Here is a 21,186-nt window from a genome sequence, read left to right as displayed (position 1 = left end):
ACGAACTTAACTTATTTACGAACTTTTCGGGTTACGAGGCCAATTTCTTCATACAATCCTAATCGGGTTACGAGCTTTGCCTCGGTAAATGAAGTTTGTTGATATGCGTATGGTCGACCTAGCACATGATGGCACGGCGGTTGCGCCTCAGTTTACCAGTGCCTCCCACCTAATGATAATTGCATCTGAATTCTTTGTAAAGAATTAGTTTTTTTCAGATTCTTGGGTATTTGAACATACAAGTTGTTATTATATATCTCACCATGGGTCCCAAGAAAGCCAGTGGTAATTTTCAAACCAAGAAAACACATGTTAGAATGACCACAGAGGAAAAACAAGAGATCATTCATAAACATGAAAATGGTACACGAATTGTTGAACTAGCTAGGCAGTACAACAAATCTATGTCAACGATATGCACTGTACTTGCTAAGAAAAAGGACATTATGAGTGCTAAAGTGGCAAAAGGCATATCAACAATCACGAAACAAAGAACACAAACACTTGAGAATGTTGAAAAGTTGCTATTAATTTGGATACATAGCAAGGAGTTATCAGATGGCCTCTGATAGCGTTTCAGAGGCCATCATTTGTGAGAAAACAAAGCAATTGCATGAAGACCTTTTAAAGAAAACCCTTTGAATGAGTGATGCAGATACAAGAGAGTTTAAGGCAAGCAAAGGATGGTTTGAGAAATTTAGAAAAAGAAGTGGTATTCAGTGTTGTGAGGCATGGGGAGGCTGCCAGCTCAGACAAACCAGCAGCTGAAAGATTTATTGACGAATTTAAAGATTTGGAAAGGGACTCCCCTTCCATACACTGACACCTCTCCTCCTCCCCCTCCTCACTGTCTTCCATACGCCAACAAGAGTCATCAGTAAAGGTAAGTAGTAACGTGTACACACTTTAGTACTGAAGACTTGGGTGAATTAGGTATAAAATTTACTTTGAAGTTAATTTTTTGGAGAGTCTGGAACGGATTAATTAAATTTTCATTATTTAAGGGGAAATTCACTTCAGTTTACGAATATTCAGCTTATGAGCCGTCTCTGGGAATGTATTAAATTCTTAAGCTGAGGTACCACTGTACATATTATGTTTTGTTTTGTTTAGAAGCTTCGTTCAGCACAATCTAACTTAATTAAAATGTACTAATGTATGTACAGGGAAAGAAATAATCTTTGGAAACACTAATGTGCATGCCGAGAATATTGGGAACTTTTACCCACGGGTTCCCAACTTGATAATTAAAATTAATAGCATCTCCCAAACTTTAAGCTAAGCAATTTTAGCTAAAGTGCTTTTTGTTGGCATCATCACATATAAACACAAAAAAATAGATTAATGCAGTATAAACACCTAATACGAAAGAAAGACCGTCAATCTTTTAACTGCATAGTGTACAATCTTATCAAACAAATAACCAACCCTTGTACAAAGATACATGACAACATTGCCCATGGTAACCATTCTTTTTGCTTTAATGTCACTACTGTATTTGATTACATCACTGCACTGACGATGATGATTAGGATGATGATGATTTTCAGTAATGTCGACTGTTTGGGCCATTTCGTCCCTGTTTTAAGTAATTAACACAACATCCTATTGAATATACACAAATGTTGAACAAAATTTACATACTCTGACATTTCATAATTCCAGGACAACTTGCAATAAACTGTTTTTTTCTTTTTTTGGCAAAAAAAAGCACCAGTGTGGCAACAACACTGGTGCCACACAAGCAACATTCTTTAAACCGTCTGAATAGAACCGAGCGTATCCAGAGTGTTGTTGTCACATCTTTAGAGAATGGCGTATTCTTCTATCTCCTATCCCTTGACCAGAAGATGAGGCATCACAAGACACTCCACAGCTCTCCAGGCCACAGGGCAATGCAACTTCCCCAATACATAAACAAGGTGTTTCAAATGGGATGCAATGGAATTTTAATATATAATTATTTTTAATGCTATTCAACCTTAACACTCCTCGAAAAAATTTAACTTACTGTAAATTTTGTAACTGGAAAAAATAGAACTTACCTTCAGTGCTATAAATAGAAAAAATTACATTCTTCATTTTATACTATATAGTATATATATATAAACATGCAAAGTAAAAACTACAAATTCAAACGAACCATACTGAAAAATAACTAGGAGTACAATATGAACTAAGCAAGGCAAACTACAGGACTAGCATAAAAGTAACAGACTAGGCAACTACACTAAAATATTAATCTTTATGCAACTAAAAGTTCCAAGCTTTTAAGTTAGGTTGTGCTCAATGAAGCTTCTAAAAAAAATTAGAAATACAGTACTACATACTGCACGTATTAAGAATCATAATCGTTCAGAAAGTCATTGTCCGATGAAGCGATCTATATATTAGTTCACAAACAATACACTTATCGCATGACTGCTTAGTTTAACTTCCAATGCAAGTACGAAATCATTAACCCATTCTAGCCCGATGCAATTTTAAATCGTGCATTTTATCTCGCACAACGTATTACCAGACACTGGTACATTACATTGCAATATCTCTAACAACCATAATCATGGTAATGTTTCAATAACTGTTATGCAGATATATAGGTAACTCATTCTCAATATAGACCCAAATAAGGCCAAAGACAAAACAAATACAGGGTTAGACTCATTACTTTTTAACTGTACCCACACTGTACCACACTTGGCAGAGGGCAACCCTAATTGTACCCACACTGTACCACACTTGGCAGAGGGCAACCCTAATTGTACCCACTCTGTACCACACTTGGCAGAGGGCAACCCTAATTGTACCCACGCTGCAGCAAATTTGGTGGGGAAAATACAAATTCTCAAAATGATACTACCTCTCAAGGAATATAACTTTTTCACAGCGAGAAAATTTAATTTTGTAAATTATTAAAATTTACCTCACTCCTGTCCAATCACTTGGGTTGGACGGTAGAGTGACTGTCTCGCATCATGCAGATCGTCGTTCAATCCCTGACTGTCCAAGTGATAAGGCACCATTCCTTCCTCCCTGTCCCATCTCAAATCCTTATTCTGACCCCTTCCAGTGCTATACAGTCGTAATGGCTAGACACTTTCTCTTGATAATTCCATTCCATTCTCTCACTCATTCCCCTCACATTACTACTTGGTGACAGCCTTCCTGCTGTCCCTCTGCTACTTCTTTTTTTTTAATCACTGTAACTACTGTATGTTTTATGGATATTACATAAATAATTCCCATAATACTGTCCCAAAAATCACTACACTGATTATGCAAACCAAGGAATCATTATCGTATTATATGAATGACAAAACATGCCATGCAGAGAGTTTAATTTTTGCTTCAGGACCAAAGGAACACTTATTTAAAAAGATTAAAAGTCTCAAGATGCTTAATAGCTTTAAATTTAGGCATGATTCTTCATGAAAATACCAATGTGAAATGAATCGGTACTGTAAATGTTATACAAGTAACAATGTACATACTGTATTTAACATGTTATCAGGCCTATCCATTCTACAAAACAATTTTCCCAACTTTCTATCTGCACTCTTAGTCAACTACCAGTTCATCTCTCAAACATATTTCTAGGCACTGTAACTAAATCAAATTCTTTACTAAAGTTATAAACAAAATAGCAAATTTTAATATTAAAACAATATAGGATCTATCAATCCATATATGCACAGAAGCTGTATCTTTTCAAGTGTTTAAAAAATTAAAAAAAAAAATAAAAAAGCATAAAGCCAGAAACCTGCTCTACACAATAAGCACTAACATTTTACCTACATCTGCAAAATGTTATACTGTACAGTATTTATACTCCTCTACAAATACTGAAATTACTGACACCCAGAATGAAAGACTACTACAAGGCATAATAGAAGGGCTAACCCAGCGCTCTCATAGTTTCTCCTACAACAGGCCCACTACATCCATATCAGCGTTTAGAGGAAAAAAAAAAAAAATAACAAAATCCGAAGAATTCTTCAAGAAGAATGAGGCCCTTGAGCAGCTGGATTAAAACCACAAAGTCCGTTCCAAACAGTTTAGCATGCCTCAGCAAAACAATGGCTCTCCGGTACAAGCTACGATGCCGAGTACTAGATGAGAAATGTTTTTAAAACAATACCTGCGAGTCTATTGGTTATCTGGGAAGATTCCAGAATGGGCTCCCCTGAGGTGGGGTCTGAGTCATCTTGAGGGGTAGGGAGAAATATACTACATTATAAAAGCAGTCAATATTCAAGACAAACCATCATGATCAGTGGACTGGGAATCAATACATAGGTAAGTGGGCAATTACAGTTTATATTGCATACTTATTGAAGACAATACTATATAGTCATTTCTTGAACCCTATAACTTTTACAAGTTCGAGAACCCTTTCTTGAACTTGTAAAAGTTGTGTCGTGCTGACAGTTAACCTGTAAACAACAAGCATACAAGATGGAGTCCTAGTTAATTTACAACACAGAAATGCAAAAAGGAAAAAAACTAAACTTATTCACAGCTAAAATTATTTGACTTTGATAGAAATCAGAAATACTACAACATGGTAACACGATAATTTTGAGACCAAAAATGGTTTGTCACAAAAATGAGAAATCATATTCAACACTAGGCAACTAGGCATCCACAAACCAATGTTCTGTTCTTCCACAATACGGAAATAATTCACTAGACTCAGTTTTACGGTATTTGAGGATCACACATACTAACATGCCAACTTGAGATAAGGCTAATCACTACAGGACGTTCCAGGCTTCTTATCTCATTGGGTTCATGTCTGTGAATGGCTAGATATTCTTCCCTAGCAGCAAGCTGCAGTGCTTTCATTAGCCTAGCATAAACAAAACATATTTAATAGTAGCCAATTGAATGCTATGTTGAAAAAAATAATGGCATGTACATCTGAACTCGAAATAACCGGTTACTACGTACCATGTACAGCTAAATACAAATAAATAGAACATCAGTGTAATGAAATGCCGCTTTTTATGCAGCTCTTCAGTAGCTACACAGAGCTTATGGCACTAGTACTATAATCTCTCTCCTTCGCACCTCTCTTTCCTCACTGGTGGCGACACAGGCCAAGTTGGCTTACTGAGGTCCCCCTAGGACTACTGACCTTCCCCAGGATGCAACCAACAACAGTTACCTAACTCTCGGGTACCTATTTAGTGTTTGATAATACAGTAATAATTCATTGTGAAGGGGGACAAGGAACCCGAGTGTATTCATACATATTAGGCTTTTATTGAGGTCACACCCCACCCCCACGATCAACTTACTGACCCCGGCCAGAATACAACCCTACCACAAGCTGACTAACTCCTAAGTACCTACTTACTGCTAGGTGGACAGGAACACTAGGTGAAAGGAAATGTGCCCAACAATTTCTGCCCCGCCTGGGATTCGAACCCAGGGTTCTCGACTGTGCGTCGAGATTGAACCCGATTGTACTACCGTGACCCTAATGAACAGAGGAATCAGGTGAAAGGTAACATGCTCGAACATCTCTCTACTACTGCAAGAATTGAACCGAAGACCAGAATCTGGTTCCCTAAAAAAAAAAAAAAAGAGAGATGAGCGGCCCCCTGTGATTTCACCCTTTTACCAGAGCCCTGTTTTCTTGCCTTTATTCATTACAGGTGAAAACGTTAGGAAAATGTTTGTTTCAAATGGCTTTTTAATAGAAACAAAATTATTTCCCTCATGATGGTTCCACAGTGAGGAGGCTCAGGTGAGGAAGCTCAATAATTGTTAATATGGATGGGATATTATGGATAGTAATATAGTCATAGGAGTGAATCGATACCATCTACAAATGGATTAGAATTGCTCTTTTTCGCATCTGGAGATCGATGTCACCAGGGAAGGGTCCATTTGATCAGACCACCACTGTGCATTGCTTTCACGAGGCAACCTGAAGGGATGTCTACCTCTTAGTTTGACATGTGTCATTCAGCTGGGCTTTTATGACGAGCATTCCTGGCTTCCTGTCCCCGTCGAAGGTAAATTCAACTTAGTATGCTAATGTATATAAAAAGACAAAGGAAACCATATTGTATCATTTACTTCCACGTCCACTGATATGATGGTTCATGTTAGGATAGTTTACAATAAACTACAACAACAACAACAATAAAAGAATACAAGACATTCAACTGAACAAGTAAATTGAGAATAACTGGACATAACTTAAGCCGTAAAAAAAGTTTTGCAATTTACAACTTGTGTGCTTTCTTTAAGATAGACACTAGTAAAAAAAAAAAAAAAAAATTTTTTATCAATAACAAATACACAACAGCTTCTGATAGCAAACACAAGAGAAATCTATGAACAAGCTGACTGAAAGCATTCTATGAAATAATACTTAAGTCACAGAAAAAAAACAAAATGCAGGCACTGGTTAACAATCTAATAACTATAATCAAATATAACACTTACCCTCGCTCTCGCATGTAAGTCCATCGGACATCAGCATGAGGCCGTCTGGACAAGCACATGAAATTTTGGAAGCTTGAGCAGTCCTTTGAGGTGCAGGGAGACACAAGTGAGTGCAAAGACCATTGAGCGGAGTACAGTGATTTGTGCCATTGGGTTGCCTATAGCTATGATACACGTGGACAGTCATTGGGGTCTGTAACAATAAAAAAAAAAACATTTTTATGTCTGCCATAACCCCAATCTGCAACCTACCAATGATCCATCTATAGACTGTTACACTAAGATGAAAAATTTAATTCTCAAATAACTTTGTTAAACTAAATATAGATGAATTAAAAAAATGGAAGGTTTGGGTTGTGAAAGAGCCTTCCTGGAGGCTCCAGGAATCTCCTGAGAGTAGAGCATATGAACTATGAGCAATACATGAAAGTAAGACTTTTCTTCTGCCTACAGTAGGCCTATCAAGAACAAACTGGTCTCATTCTTCTACCAAAATGTTTTGCTATTGTAGTGCTTTGCAGTATCTAAAATAACAGATAAACATTAAATACTCTCCAGTTCATCATTTTTGCAAGCAGTGTCATACTGTAGCTATCTCTTCTCATAAGCCAAACAAACAATAAATGCATAAAATCTTTCATATTAGGTAGACTAGGAGCTCATCTGCTGTATAACAGGTGAAAAGCAAACCATGCTATTACATTACAATTTTTTAAATATTCTGTGATAATTAATAAGTTATGGTAGTCATCAGGAAAAAGTGCTAATCAAGTATGACAAAATAGCTAGGGAAATTAATAAGAAGTTACTGTACTTAATCTAATGAAATTAAAGAAAAAAAAACATCAGGTCAACTTATAACAGGGGGCATAACTGGCAATCCCCTCACAGTGTTCAAGAGAGAACTGGATAAGCACCTCCAAAGGATACCTGATCAACCAGGCTGTGACTCATACGTCAGGCTGTGAGCAGCCGCGTCCAACAGCCTGGTTGATCAGTCCAGCAACCAGGAGGCCTGGTCGACGACCGGGCCGCGGGGACGCTAAGCCCCGGAAGCACCTCAAGGTAACCTCAAGGTAAGGTAACTTACCGCATGCGAGTGAGCGATAGATATAACATCCTGTCCAGTGAATTTGTTGGCTCGGAATATTGCTTCATTACGCCAATCACTCCAGTACATTGTGTCTTCAAATACTGTGATTGAGAATGGGTGGGGCAGATAATCTGTCGAGTGAAGTATCACCTATAGTGAAAAGAAGAGAACAAGCTAATTAGACAAACACAACAGTGTAGCAAATTTGTGCTTTGCGCAACATTTCTAAATAAATGATAAAACGGTAACCCTTGTACTGCACATAACATCTTAAGAAGTTCAACCCATGGTGTGAATAACATCTTAAGATGCTTTCAGTACCTTGTAGCTTTTAAAATTTCCACGGTTCCGAATCCAAGTTTGATGCCCCTAGTAAACATCTGCCATCTTGAAACGTAACTAAAGAACTTGGGGACATTTTTTCTGTGCCCAGGTTATACTTTTTAACAATATTGGAAGACAAAAAAACTGATCAATATTTTTTTCTGTGCACATACAGGTAATGCCCGATGTAAACCTTGCATAACCAAAGTGTTAATGCCAGGAACATATCATGTACACCAGGGGCCAGATTCACGAAGCACTTAAGAACCTGTACATCTTTTCTCAATCTTTGGTGGCTTTGTTTACAATTATTAAACAGTTTATGAGCTCCAACGCACCAGGAGGCTGTTTATAACAATAATGACAGTTGATTGGCAAGTTTTCATGCTTGTAAACTGTTTAACAAATGCAACCAAAGCCGTCAAAGATTGAGGAAAGATGTGCAAGTTCGTAAGTACTTGCGTAACTGCTTCGTGAATCTGATCCCAGGTGCCCCAAAAAATATAAGAAAGTTCTCTTTTTGCAAACAGAATGGTAGATGTTAGGAACATGTGAGAAGGCAGTGGATGCCAAGAGCATCAATAGTTTCAAAGATTCATATGACAAAGATTACTGGGAAGACTGGAGACCATAAGCATAGCTGTCATCTTATAACTACACATAATTACTTAGGTAATTATATGCATAAATCTCAATCTCAAAAGACATTTCTTTGAATATATAGCAGAAAAAATACCTTAGAGAGTCAACTTTTTGCAGAAATGGTACCAATATCTAACTCTTACACTTAGAGTGCATTAGTAACAAGGCAGGCATCAAATGCTCAGTTTGTGTAATTACCTGCTCATCTGGGGCCAGATTCACGAAGCAGTTACACAAGCACTTACGAACCTGTACATCTTTCCTCAATCTTTGGCGGCTTTGTTTACAATTATTAAACAGTTAATGAGCTCCGAAGCATCAGGAGGCTGTTTATAACAATAACAACAGTTGATTGGGAATTTTTCATGCTTGTAAACTGTTTAATAAATGTAACCAAAGCCGTCAAAGATTGAGGAAAGATGTACACGTTAGTAAGTGTTTGCGTAACTCCTTCGTGAATCTGGCTCCCTGTTCGTTAACTGCCAGGTCTTAGTCTTGTTTGTTAACTGCCAGGTCTTAGTCTATGTTTCTAGTAATGGTAGTAATGGACCACTAACCCCCCCATAGTGCAAACCTTGGCCAGACTTCCATAATAGAAGCTACAGGATAGGATAATACAAAGCCAATGCAGAATTTCTTGAATTACAGGTACTGTATAGTTATTTGACAATACCTGAAACTACTCTGTGCCCCAGGCCGGGCTCGGGGCACAGAAGAACTCTCAAAACCTCATCCAGGTAATACTGTCCCTTAATATCTTAAGTAAATGTACCAAAAGTATTTTTAGGCAAACTTTGCTCATTATAAATGCAGAGCCATTTATTGATCAAATTTGCTTAAATTTTAATTACTGTATATTATTATTACAGTTACTACTACTGAACAGTATTAACATTCATAAATGTATACAGTAATTCTTATGTACTTTGTATACAAAGTAAATTGTATAAATTATTGCTACTGTTAATATGTTTAGAACTTCAGCTGTATTCACAGGCAATATTTTATATGATTAGAATTATAAATGCTGTACAGAACTTTAGACGTCCAAAATAATTTAGATTTTTTTTTTTGACTATTAAAGCTGCTAATGCACAAAACTTACCCTGCGGTTAGAACCATCAAAGTCGCACGAGTAGATGGTGTGGTACTTGGAATCTGACCAATATATCTTTCTCAGAACCAAGTCAATGCTGAGTGAATTGGGCCATCTAATATCTTTAGAGACAATGACCTGTAAAATTGAAGATATTATTAGAGCTGCTGATAGTGAACAGTAATAGAATAACAGAAACATCACACATTTATTACACACACACATTACACACATTCCTTTATAGACATAATAATGGATAAGCACGCTACTTTACCAGTTACTAGAGGGGGAAGGGGTTATGGGCAATACTTGGGGTGATAGAAGCCACATCTTCACTACACTCGATCACTGAAACCATCTTTATTACACACAACTATCATCCCTATCTTTCTCTACACACAACCACCATCCCTAACTATTTTCCCTATACACAACCCCTCGACGCTAATCACACAGTGCATAACCGTCTTCGTCAAGGTAACCACCACCAACCTGCATGAAGCGAGACTGTCGCTCTCCAGTGCATAACCGTCTTCGTCAAGGTAACCAACACCAACCTGCATGAAGCGAGACTGTCGCTCTACCGTCCAGCCCAAGTGGATAAGTATGATTGCGGGAGAATGCTCATGCTTGTTTATCACTGATGCCATATTATGAATGGTATAGTGAGTAAGTAATTACCATAAGAAGGCATCATCCTAGGAAGACTATGTAGAGCCGTCTGTGTTGCTAGATACTGTACAGGTATTTGAAAGGTCCTAAATATCACTCAAGATGCCACTATGAGAACAAAAGCAAATAAAGCAAGCAATGCGACATTCTAAGAGGTGGTGCACGACTAAGTTAAATGGATGAGGAATAATTTTGGTACAATCTTTAACCTCCTTTTGCCTTACTGTTTGACACATTTTCTGGGTTGATACCTACCAACTTTATGAAAGCAAGAAATAATATAATGATTACGTATAAAAATGCATTAAAACCTGCTAAATTGTTACTGGAAAAATATAGATTGAGACTCATTCCCACACATGCGTGGCATTACCTTCACCTCTGCACCTATTATTTTTATAATCGGCCAGTGCTATGTTTCTCCATTAGATCAGAGTGTTCTCTTAAGAGCCAAAATATCCTTAATAAAGAAATGTTTACTCTGAACTTGGTGTGTTTCTCTGCGTCACTGTCAGAAATGTGTGCACTATTCAACTAATTCTACAGATGACAAATAGATTAAGAGCCTCAACTGTAGACCTCGGACCATCGTACCTGTCGAAATTTACCATCCATGCCAGCACTCTCAATCTTAGCCTGCTGCCCCCAGTCTGTCCAGAACATCCAACCCTCCGAAGGGTACACAGCAATGGCACGAGGCTCATCTAGATGGTGTTGGAAGAGTGTCTTTCTCATGTCCCCATTGAAATCGGCAACCTAGGGAAAACAAAAACCATTAATATCATTAACTGGATTACACACAGAAATCACAATAGCGTGATGCATCAAATGAACAAATCCACAAGGGCCATGATGAGGGTTCGAACCCTCATTACTCGTAAACTTAGTCGATTAACCCTTAAACTGCGCATGACATATATATACGCCATGAGTAACATGTCCCACGGTGCACATGGAGTATATATACACCATAGGGTACCAGGCACGATTCAAATGGCCCGCGGCTACACGGGGTTCACATAAGCTTCCTCCTCAGGGCTCTTGTAAAAAGACGCCATGTTTAAAAAAAATCGTGGGCAATATTCTCCGGTGTGAGAGCCACAGTACTGTGGGAGCAACCAAGGCTAGCGCATGCAGCATGAACTAACAGCATTGCTGTTCAGCTTGTGACCACAGCATCGCCTAAAAATGTCAAAATAAATATGTAACTGCTATTATTTAGCAATGACAGTATTACAGATGACCCCTGACCGTGATAAAAATTACCAGGATTGTGATAATAGCAGGATTGTTGTGATAATTAGCGCTGTGGGAGGAGTAATGCTGAGGGGCGGAGGGAGATAGCATCGTTTACTGTGTAATTACCTAAGTGTAGTTACAGGATGAGAGCTATGCTCGTGGTGTCCCGTCTCCCCAGCACTGTCATATAATGCTTTGAAATTACTGACGGTTTTGGCCTCCACCACCTTCTCACCTAACTTGTTCCAACCGTCTACCACTCTGTTTACAAAAGTGAATTTTCTTATATTTCTCTGGCGGCTTTGTTTCGTTAGTTTAAATCTATGACCTCTTGTTCTTTAAGTTCCAGGTCTCAGGAATTCTTCCCTATCAATTTTATCGATTCCTGTTACTATTTTGAACGTAGTGATCATATCGCCTCTTTCTTCTATCTTCCAGTTTTTGCATATTTAACCCTTTAGTTGCGCAAGACATTATATGATTCTTTGACCGACTTCCAGTAAATTGCGCATCGCATCATATGATGCTTTAAGAGTACTACGCAAGATTTAAACGGCCCGCGGATACACGGGGTTCACCACACCTTTATCAGGGCTCTTTGTAAACAGACGCCATTTAAAAAAAAAAATTGTGGGCCAAATTCCCGGGTGTTAGGGGCCTCAGTATTGAGTGAGCTACCAAGCCTGACGCACGCAGGATGAGCTCACAGCACTGCTGTTCAGCTTGTGACCACAGCATCGCCTACAAATGCCATAATATACTCGTTCATGCTATTATGTAGCGATGATATTATTACAGAAGCCCCCTGACTGTGATAAATCTGATCAGGGTTTTGATAATAGCAGGACTGTGGTGATATTTAGCACTGTGCTCCATGGAGGGAGGAGTAATGCTGTGGGAGGGAGGGTGATGGCGTTGTCTTCTGACTGTGTGTGGCCACCTTTTATTGACTGCACTCACCATACCAGCTTAGTGGTTCGCTATGGTGAACACAAATGTAGATACTTGTATATAATGTGTGTATAGAGGGTATAAACAGCAATAGGAGTAGGTTGGGAGCCGCCATTTTGGTGAAGGAGGTGGCATCGTCTGCACGACTTATCATGTTGTTTACTGGTGACGACTATGATCTTTGGGCACCATACCAATTTACTTATACAAGTATGGTGAATAAAACAGGTAGATACTTATATATAATGTGTGTATACGAGGAGTGACCGCCATACACCAGCCAGCCACTCACTCCCTCAACACCTCACTCGCCCACATTCTCCTCCCACCATACTGCTTTTGCTTTTATTCACTATATACAGACGTTATATATAAGTATCTACATTCGTGTTCACCATAACGAACCACTAAGTTGGTATGCTGAGTGGCAGTGGCAATGGCAGCCAGTGGCAGCCCACCACTGGCTGCCACTCCCTCCCTCCCTCACCTCACCTGATTTGCCACCATTCTCCTCCCACCATACTGTTTTTGCTTTTATATACAGACGTTATATATAAGTATTTACATGTTTTGTTCACCATAATAGTACATCTAAGCTTGTACGGTGAGTAAAGGCACAAAGACGTAGCTACTCACACAGTCAGCTGGTGGCGGCCGCCCTCAAGGCCAGACACATTAACATTTCTCCTCCAACAATACTGTTTGTGGTGTTATTACGCTATATACGCACATTATATATAAATATCTACCTGTTATATTCACCATACCTGTACAAATACAGTAAGTGGGTATGGTGCCCAAAGACCATAGTGGCCACCAATAAACAAAATGATAAGTCATGCAGACGACGTACCTCCCTCACCAAAATGGCAGCTCCCAACCTACTCCTATTGCTGTTATTACACTCTATACACACGATATATATATAAGTATCTACATTTGTGTTCACCATAGCGAACCACTAAGCTGGTATGGTGAGTGCAGTCAATAAAAGGTGGCCACACACAGTCAGAAGACGACGACACCACCCTCCCTCCCACAGCATTACTCCTCCCTCCATGGAGCACAGCACTAAATATCACCACAATCCTGCTATTATCAGAATCCTGGTCAGTTTTATCACAGTCAGGGGTCTTCTGCAGAACTATCATCGCTAAATAATAGCATGAACATATATATATTATGGCATTTGTAGGCGATGCTGTGGTCAAGCTGAACAGCAGTGCTGTGAACTCGTGCTGCGTGTGTCAGCCTTGGTGGCGCTTGCTCAATACTGTACTGAAGTTCTCACACCCAAGAATGTTGGCCTGGATTTTTTTTCTAGGTAGCATTTGGCAACTATCGGTTGTGGCTGCACTATAGCTGCCCCTATTCCAGGTGGGGCGTTTAAATTATAGCGCTAGACACAAAATCATATACAGTATATATGACATGTGCGGTTTCGGTTTTGTCACTGAAATCATATAAATATGATTTGCACGGTTTAAGGGTTAACTGGAGTAAATTAATTGGTCACGAATTATTTTTTCCATCTGGATTATATATAAGAGAGAATGTCTGTTAGTCTGTCTTTCCGCTTGCCTGTCTGTCCAATCTTGGAGGCCAGAAACTTCAGGCTAGCCTCACCCAACTTTACAGGGTGAATGGTCTGGGGTACAGGATGTATATAGGCTGGTTGGGCCCAATAGTGATAACCTCTACATAAGCGGTGAAAGGCGGCTGGCAAAGTCCCCCAATTTCTTCACTCGAAAATAACAACCATGAATTCTGTATTACATTTTCTGAGATAGATATATGGAGGAGAGGGGAGAGCAAGTAGACTACCCCCCCCTCCTCACCATCTTCCATATGCCAACAGCAGTCATCAGCAAGGGTAAGTAATAACTTGAACATACTTTTGTAGTAGAGATTTTGATGAATTAAATATAAAATTTAGTTTGAAGTGAGGCTTTTGTGCAGTCAGGAATGAATTAATTCATTTCCCATTACTGTACTACTTATGGGGAAATTAGCTTCGGTTTACGAGTTTTCGGGTTACGAGCTGTCTCCAGGAACGGATTAAACTTTTAAACCAAGGTACCCCTGTAATTGCGTTAGTTTACACAAATATACCATCAACTAATTTGCCTAAGTCATAATAATAGGATAACATGTAATATATGTAATCATGACCTGAATACAAAAGATTTAGATTTAGATGCTTCAACTGTATACTAAAGATTTAGAATTAGAGGCTACATTTATCAGCAATTCAAAAATCATTAGTTGTCAAATTCCTACCTCTTGCACGAATTATTATCTAATACAGGAATGGATTATCATTCTATCCAATTGCAGATGCTTTGCCTATGAAAGTAGACTTGGAGCGTAACATTCATCACAAAGTAACGTGTAACTACAGTACTGAAGGTGAACAAGTTGCATACCTCAATGGTATCTGTGTCTGTGTTGGTCCAGTAGATATGATTGTACAGCCAATCGACAGCCAGACCATCGACTGTCGTTACGTCATCAGAGATGACTACCACCTTTTTGCTGCCTTCATCTATGGGGGCTCTGAACAGGGAAACAAAAATAGATTTGATTTATAATGTACAGAGAACAAGTCACAATAATGTAGCTGAAACAGATAACTCAACCCACAAATATGAAATAAACATGACAAATGTTTTGTTCCATCCCAAACCCTCACCAAGTTGTGTCACAACTTGATAACAAACTACAAGGGACCAAAGGTAATTATCTAGATATACACATACAAAGCCATTTTATGCCCGAAACGCTTTGCGTAATAGTGGCTTTAGGCATTGTATGTACTAGCTCTATCTATAAATCCATCAATCTTTGTAAAATCTCTTGTATGTATGTACCTTACCTAAATAAACATTTATTTATTTATAACTATATAGCACTTAGATATGAGGATAAGGATTTCGAATTGGATCATTGTCATTTTCCTCTCAAATGTGTGGGTTGCGTTAAATTATAACACACTGTAATATTGATTATGCAGGTGCGGAAAGACGGGCAAATGTATTCAGGAAAACAACAAAAGAGAGAAGACGTACAGACAAATTTTGGAGAAAATATTCTGTAAAAGGGTAATACAGACATGTAGAACTGAGAGCAGAACACTGCATAATGCTGCTATTTGAATGGGGAGAAAAGGGGGAGCTACTTGGGGAGGGGGGAGAATTTCTTACCCTTCAAGCAGCTCAAGGTGGAGCTATTTGAACGGTAATAAAAGGAGCGATACTTGAATAGGGAAAAAGGAGGAAGCATTGTATGATACATTTAATAATAAGTACATGCTGTAGAATTAGAACATTTGCACTCACTTGTAAATACATTTTTCCCGGACATCTGTCCAGAAGATCATTCCCGTCTTAAATACAAAATCTAAAGCTGTAGCCCCTTGTGTCTCATTCACAATTGCTGTAATCTGGTAATGAACAGAAATTGGTGTTTAAGTTACATTGTAATGGTAAGACTATACTGTAATTCATACATGTACAATATATTGTTTTTATTATATTATTATGAATCTCCATCCTTCATCTCCTGGGCAATCTGTATTGCATGTCATCACACACTGGTTTCGCTCCCCATCTCAAAATCTAAAGAATACATTCATCCCTACACTTATTTGATAGTGACTTGTTCACTTTTACTATACATCAATTCTTTAACCAATAAATTGAGTTATTTGACAATAATCATTTTTCCACTCTTCTCATATACAGTATTTTAATATTTAATTCAAAGTGTCAGGGGGACAAGAAGCCAGAGTGCATTCATACACATTTGACTTTTGAGTTCTTCCCCCCCCCCTCCAAGGCCGAATTACTGACCCTGCCCAGGATGCAACCAAACAACATGCAGACTAACTCCTGAGTACCTACTCACTGCTAAGTGAACAGACACATTAGGTGAAAGGAAACGTGCCCAACCATTTCTGTCCCACCAGGGATTCAAACCCGGAATTCTCGACTGTGCGTCGAGAACGAACCCGACTAATACCAGGACCCACGATGGAATCAGTACAGTACATATACAATGTACTGTACCTGGGTTTTGGAAGCCTAAAATTTATTAATTACACCTACAGACTGAAGGACATTCCCCTATTCCTTTAACATGGATGATTTGTATTGAAGTGAAGTTCTGAACTGATGCACTGAAGGACATACTCCTTCAGCTCAGCCTCCTGTTTTGGTAGTACTTATATAAACGATATGGACCATAGACCATAGTACATACGCCGACGTACGACGAAATTAGAAAGTAGAAATCGGCACTATTGAGTTGAACAAACTGGAAAACTATTTTCTATTTATGTGGCAAAGAGCAACTAAACTAACCTAACCTTACTAGGCCTAATATATGATATCTGAGGCCTAATATAGTACATGTGTGTGCTATACTAGGCCTAGGAATATTTAAGTATGTTTTTTTAGCTTAATTTTTTCCGACTCTCTAAAGTGAATATTGCAAAGTTCTACTATCCAATTGCTTAGAATGGCAATCTTTGTACTATGGTGCACAGAGTTACAAAAACTACTATCTAAACAGGATAACAGGAGGATAGGGGAATGGATTGACTCCTTGCATATTTATTGCACACAACTTCCTTCAACTGATTAAGATTCCCCAAAAACACCTCTACCTTATGTTTAAATTAATATTCAGCACTTCAAAATCTTCAGTAAACAATGAACACAACACCGTGAATCATAACTTTCTACTAATTTCATGTTTACCCCAGTTATGGCTACATTAAAGTGAGGCAGACACCTTATATCAAAGTTCCTATATTCATGCAAAAATATGTAAATGTCTTATAGTAACCTTCCAAGCAATACACTACATCAAAACAATATTTATCATTGTTAGTTACAATTGTTGGCTTTTTCTGAATCATGTCAATACATACTTATTCATTTATTTTCTTGATATATCATATTTTGGCAAGAACCTCTGCAACTCCACAAAAATGGAGAAGCATAATACAGTATATAAAATAACTATAATGATTATGAAGAACTTGATGGTGAATACCAATGTAATAGTACATAGTTTAATTCAAATTTACAATGCAAAGATCATTAAATAACTCGCATACCTCCTGGTGATCAAGGGATATTTTCCGAATATCGGTGAAATGTGCAAACAGAAGTGACGCGTGGCCCTCCATAGCTTTACATCGATGATGGTTGTGTGGGTCACGGGCGTAACCGTCGACACATTCACACTTGAAGCCACCTTTGAGGTTGACACAGACCTGAGAGCAAATACCAGGTTCCATGCACTCATCAATATCTGAAATGGAAAACATTTAGATTTACATAAACAAAATTAACTTCAATATTAATTTTGCAATAATAATTTTTAGCAAATGCTAAAAATACAAAAAACTCAAGACAGTAAAATATAATACAACATAAATATTCAAACCAGCAATAATAAATATAATTGGATCTTCTATTTCCTTCGCTTAATGGCATGCTAAATTATTCCCATCCACTAAAAGACTTACAAGTTACTGCATCACCTCAATAGACTTAACTTTTTAAACACATTCTCACTCGCAAATTGTGCCAGAAAAACTATCATGATGTTTGCTTCACTAACAAGCTGGTTACGACCATTAACTAGAGTCTGCTAACTCTTATGATCAATCCTTGAAAGCAAGAAATATCATGAATACCAAATGTATCCTACTCAATTCTTTTAACGTCTGTTGCTGTCACTTGACAATAGCCCTGACACCCCTTCATACATACTGATCAATGAGGAAAAAAAGAAAGATACTTGACATAACATCTCATCAACTGTGGTCAAGTAAACATGCAAGAGAATTACAACTTACCTTCGCACTGCGTTCCATTTACGAGCATGAAACCTGCTTTACACTTGCAGTAGTGTCCAGCCCGAGTGTCGACACAAATTTGGGCACAGCCACCATTACGATCTTCGCACTCGTTCCTGCCACACGTGTTATCTATAGGCTCATCGGCTGCGTTCCCACAATCATCGTTACCATTGCAAACCAGCTCCATAGGAATGCAATGGTTTCCACAATTAAATTCAGATTCTTCTTTGCAAGCTGGTGCTGTAAAAACAACATTCTTTCAGCTATGGAATGCTTTGGAATCGTCACAAGATTTATTTGATTTCATATACTGTACACTGGAACTCTAATGTAGCATTAACACCTAGCTACTTTTATAATGGAATTCACCTTTTTATCTTATTATCTATATATTATAAAACTTTTATCTAGATTAAAATACAATACATTGGAAATTCCATAAATATCTCATAAAGACCCACACAACTTAACCATATATCGAATACCTTACTGGAATCTCCTCAGACACTATAAATCTCTCTCTGTACACAGAAAACCGCTACTGAAGAAAAGCCTATTATTTTCCATCATATTTTCTGACCCAAAGTATGCTCTCTCCCACTGGATGCCAAATGAATTTATAAGCAAATAATTAGGACATAAAATCTTTGATCATTCAAAAACATCTTTAAGATTGGAACCTTATTGCTGAAGAGCTTAAATTTAACAAGCATGTTAATATTAAGGCTACATACTGTACTAAATTATACTACAGTACACTGTATAACACTTCAATTAAGAGCAAATATCAAGATTCATTCATTTAATAACAGGAACCACATCCATTTTTCTATCAAATTGATGAAGACAAATATACAAAAGAAGGACTTCAACTTGCCACAATTCACTTCATCCGACTCATCAGAGCATTCAGAGAATCCATTGCATTTTAATTTTGAAGCAATACACGACTTGTCCCCACACATGAAGGAATCATCTGGGCATTGATGGGTACAGGTCTCATCCCGTTCATCATCTCCTTCGGGACAGTCCGTATCTCCATCACATAACCACTCCCGGCGAATACACTGGAACCCTCCTGCACACGGATACTCATCAGCACTGCAAGTGGTATTCGGACAATCCTGAAAATGAATGTTTGGTATATACTTGAAATATTGTCCCAGATATCTAAACAAAATTTATTGATGCACCCATATACCCATATTACCATTTCATATATGTATATGTGTGTATTATATGTATGTGTATATTATATATATATATATATATATATACATATATACATACATACATACATTACATACATATAATTATATAAATACTGTACACTCATCCATTGCAATATTAGTAACCATTTATATACATATATGTATATACACACACACACACACACTACTTATATGTTTCTTGTTTATGTCTCACTTTGTGTCATACTTAAAACTGATATGTGAAGAAATATTTACAATGCCAATCAAATTGCCACACAATGTACACCTCAAGACTGATGAGCACAACTCCTCCAAAAAACAACCACATTTATCTTATTAAATTTTTGTATTTACAGTATTTGTATATACAAGAGTTTTTACATACTTGTACAGCCACTAGCACATGCAGCATTTCGGGCAGGTCCTCAATCCTAATTTTCCCTGGAATATGACCCCGCCAAATCGTTTAACAACCAGGTACCCATTTTACTGTTGGGTGAACAGAGGCTACAGTTAAGGATTGGCATCCAGTGAATCCTCCCCGGCCAGGATACGAACCCAGGCCAAAGCGCTCGCGAAACGCCAGGCGAGTGTCTTACCACTTCGCCACAGGAACTGCCTCATTAATTCCCTCTTTATAATCTACCCACCAGACCCACTCCTTCATAATAATTCATTGTGTTAGGGTACAGGCAGCCAGTGTGTATATACATACTGTATTAGGCTTATATTGAGGTCACCCCAAGGTTGAACTACCAACCATTCCCAGGATATAACCCCACAACAAACCAACTCCTGGGTACCTTTTTACTAGGTGAATAGGAACATTAGGTGATAAGAAATGCACCCAAGCAATTCTATCTTGCCCAGGATTGGAACTCACAATCATTTGTTTTCTCTAGCAATCTTGTACCTCTTTAATTAGCATAGTTTAATATCTACATCCAGTGTGAAGGGCCCCATCATAGCTCTACACCCACAGTGTGGCCTTTATTTATTTATTTATTTATATACAAGAAGGTACATTGGGTTTATGAGAATACATAGCATAGTATTTACAATCTTGTAAAGCCACTAGTACGCACAGCGTTTCGGGCAGGTCCTTAATCTAACAGATAATTTTAAGTAGGTAAATTCTAGCAGAATTAATAACAGATACATTGAAAGAAAAAAATGAGATGAGAGAGATTAGTAAGTATATTAAAGCACATTGGTATATTAAAGCTTTGATTGATTACATTGACAGCTTGATTGGTAATTTAAACAAGATTAATAGACACCATACAGCAGATTGATAGCACATAAGAAGACAGCAATGATCACAATGATAAAGATGTTCGGACTGGGTACATAAAGATTGAGATTGGCCTTGTCATACATCTACACCCAGTGTGTGGCCTTGTCATACATCTACACCCAGTGTGTGACCTTGTCATATCCAACAACATAAGCAGGTTCAGCAACACTGTCCTGTTTATCAGCGTATTGCTACCACCACCCAAATAAAAGCAGCAGAACTGAAAGATTCATGTAGTACAGTACATTCATGATGAACCAAACACAGTAATCATTCTTTGGTCAATGAAGTGCTGGAAACAGTAAAATTGTTCATATACTACATAAGAAA

At 38.0% G+C, this 21,186-nt stretch overlaps 1 protein-coding gene across 26 annotated transcripts in view; it reads right to left on the bottom strand.

Moving 5' to 3' along the window:
* The window catches only part of LOC123772677 (very low-density lipoprotein receptor), a 656,118-nt gene that overhangs the window by 70,739 nt on the left and 564,193 nt on the right, over positions 1 to 21,186 (bottom strand). For 14 of the 26 annotated variants that reach the window (XM_069303519.1, XM_069303527.1, XM_069303518.1 and 11 more), the window contains 10 exons: positions 19,226 to 19,472; positions 18,346 to 18,588; positions 17,599 to 17,795; positions 15,815 to 15,918; positions 14,903 to 15,032; positions 10,881 to 11,042; positions 9,624 to 9,752; positions 7,550 to 7,702; positions 6,460 to 6,652; positions 4,139 to 4,204 (listed from right to left, as the gene is read on the bottom strand). In XM_069303519.1, the coding sequence (XP_069159620.1) occupies positions 4,139 to 4,204; positions 6,460 to 6,652; positions 7,550 to 7,702; positions 9,624 to 9,752; positions 10,881 to 11,042; positions 14,903 to 15,032; positions 15,815 to 15,918; positions 17,599 to 17,795; positions 18,346 to 18,588; positions 19,226 to 19,472 (1,624 nt within the window). The remainder of the gene's footprint in view (positions 1 to 4,138; positions 4,205 to 6,459; positions 6,653 to 7,549; positions 7,703 to 9,623; positions 9,753 to 10,880; positions 11,043 to 14,902; positions 15,033 to 15,814; positions 15,919 to 17,598; positions 17,796 to 18,345; positions 18,589 to 19,225; positions 19,473 to 21,186) is intronic. The other 12 variants (XM_069303521.1, XM_069303530.1, XM_069303531.1 and 9 more) reach the window with 1 other exon arrangement.

Source organism: Procambarus clarkii, chromosome 50 (assembly GCF_040958095.1).
Source record: "Procambarus clarkii isolate CNS0578487 chromosome 50, FALCON_Pclarkii_2.0, whole genome shotgun sequence".
Lineage (NCBI taxonomy): Eukaryota > Metazoa > Arthropoda > Malacostraca > Decapoda > Cambaridae > Procambarus > Procambarus clarkii.
The sequence above is the reverse complement of the archived record's forward strand: the minus strand, read 5'-3'. Positions and strand labels throughout refer to the sequence as shown.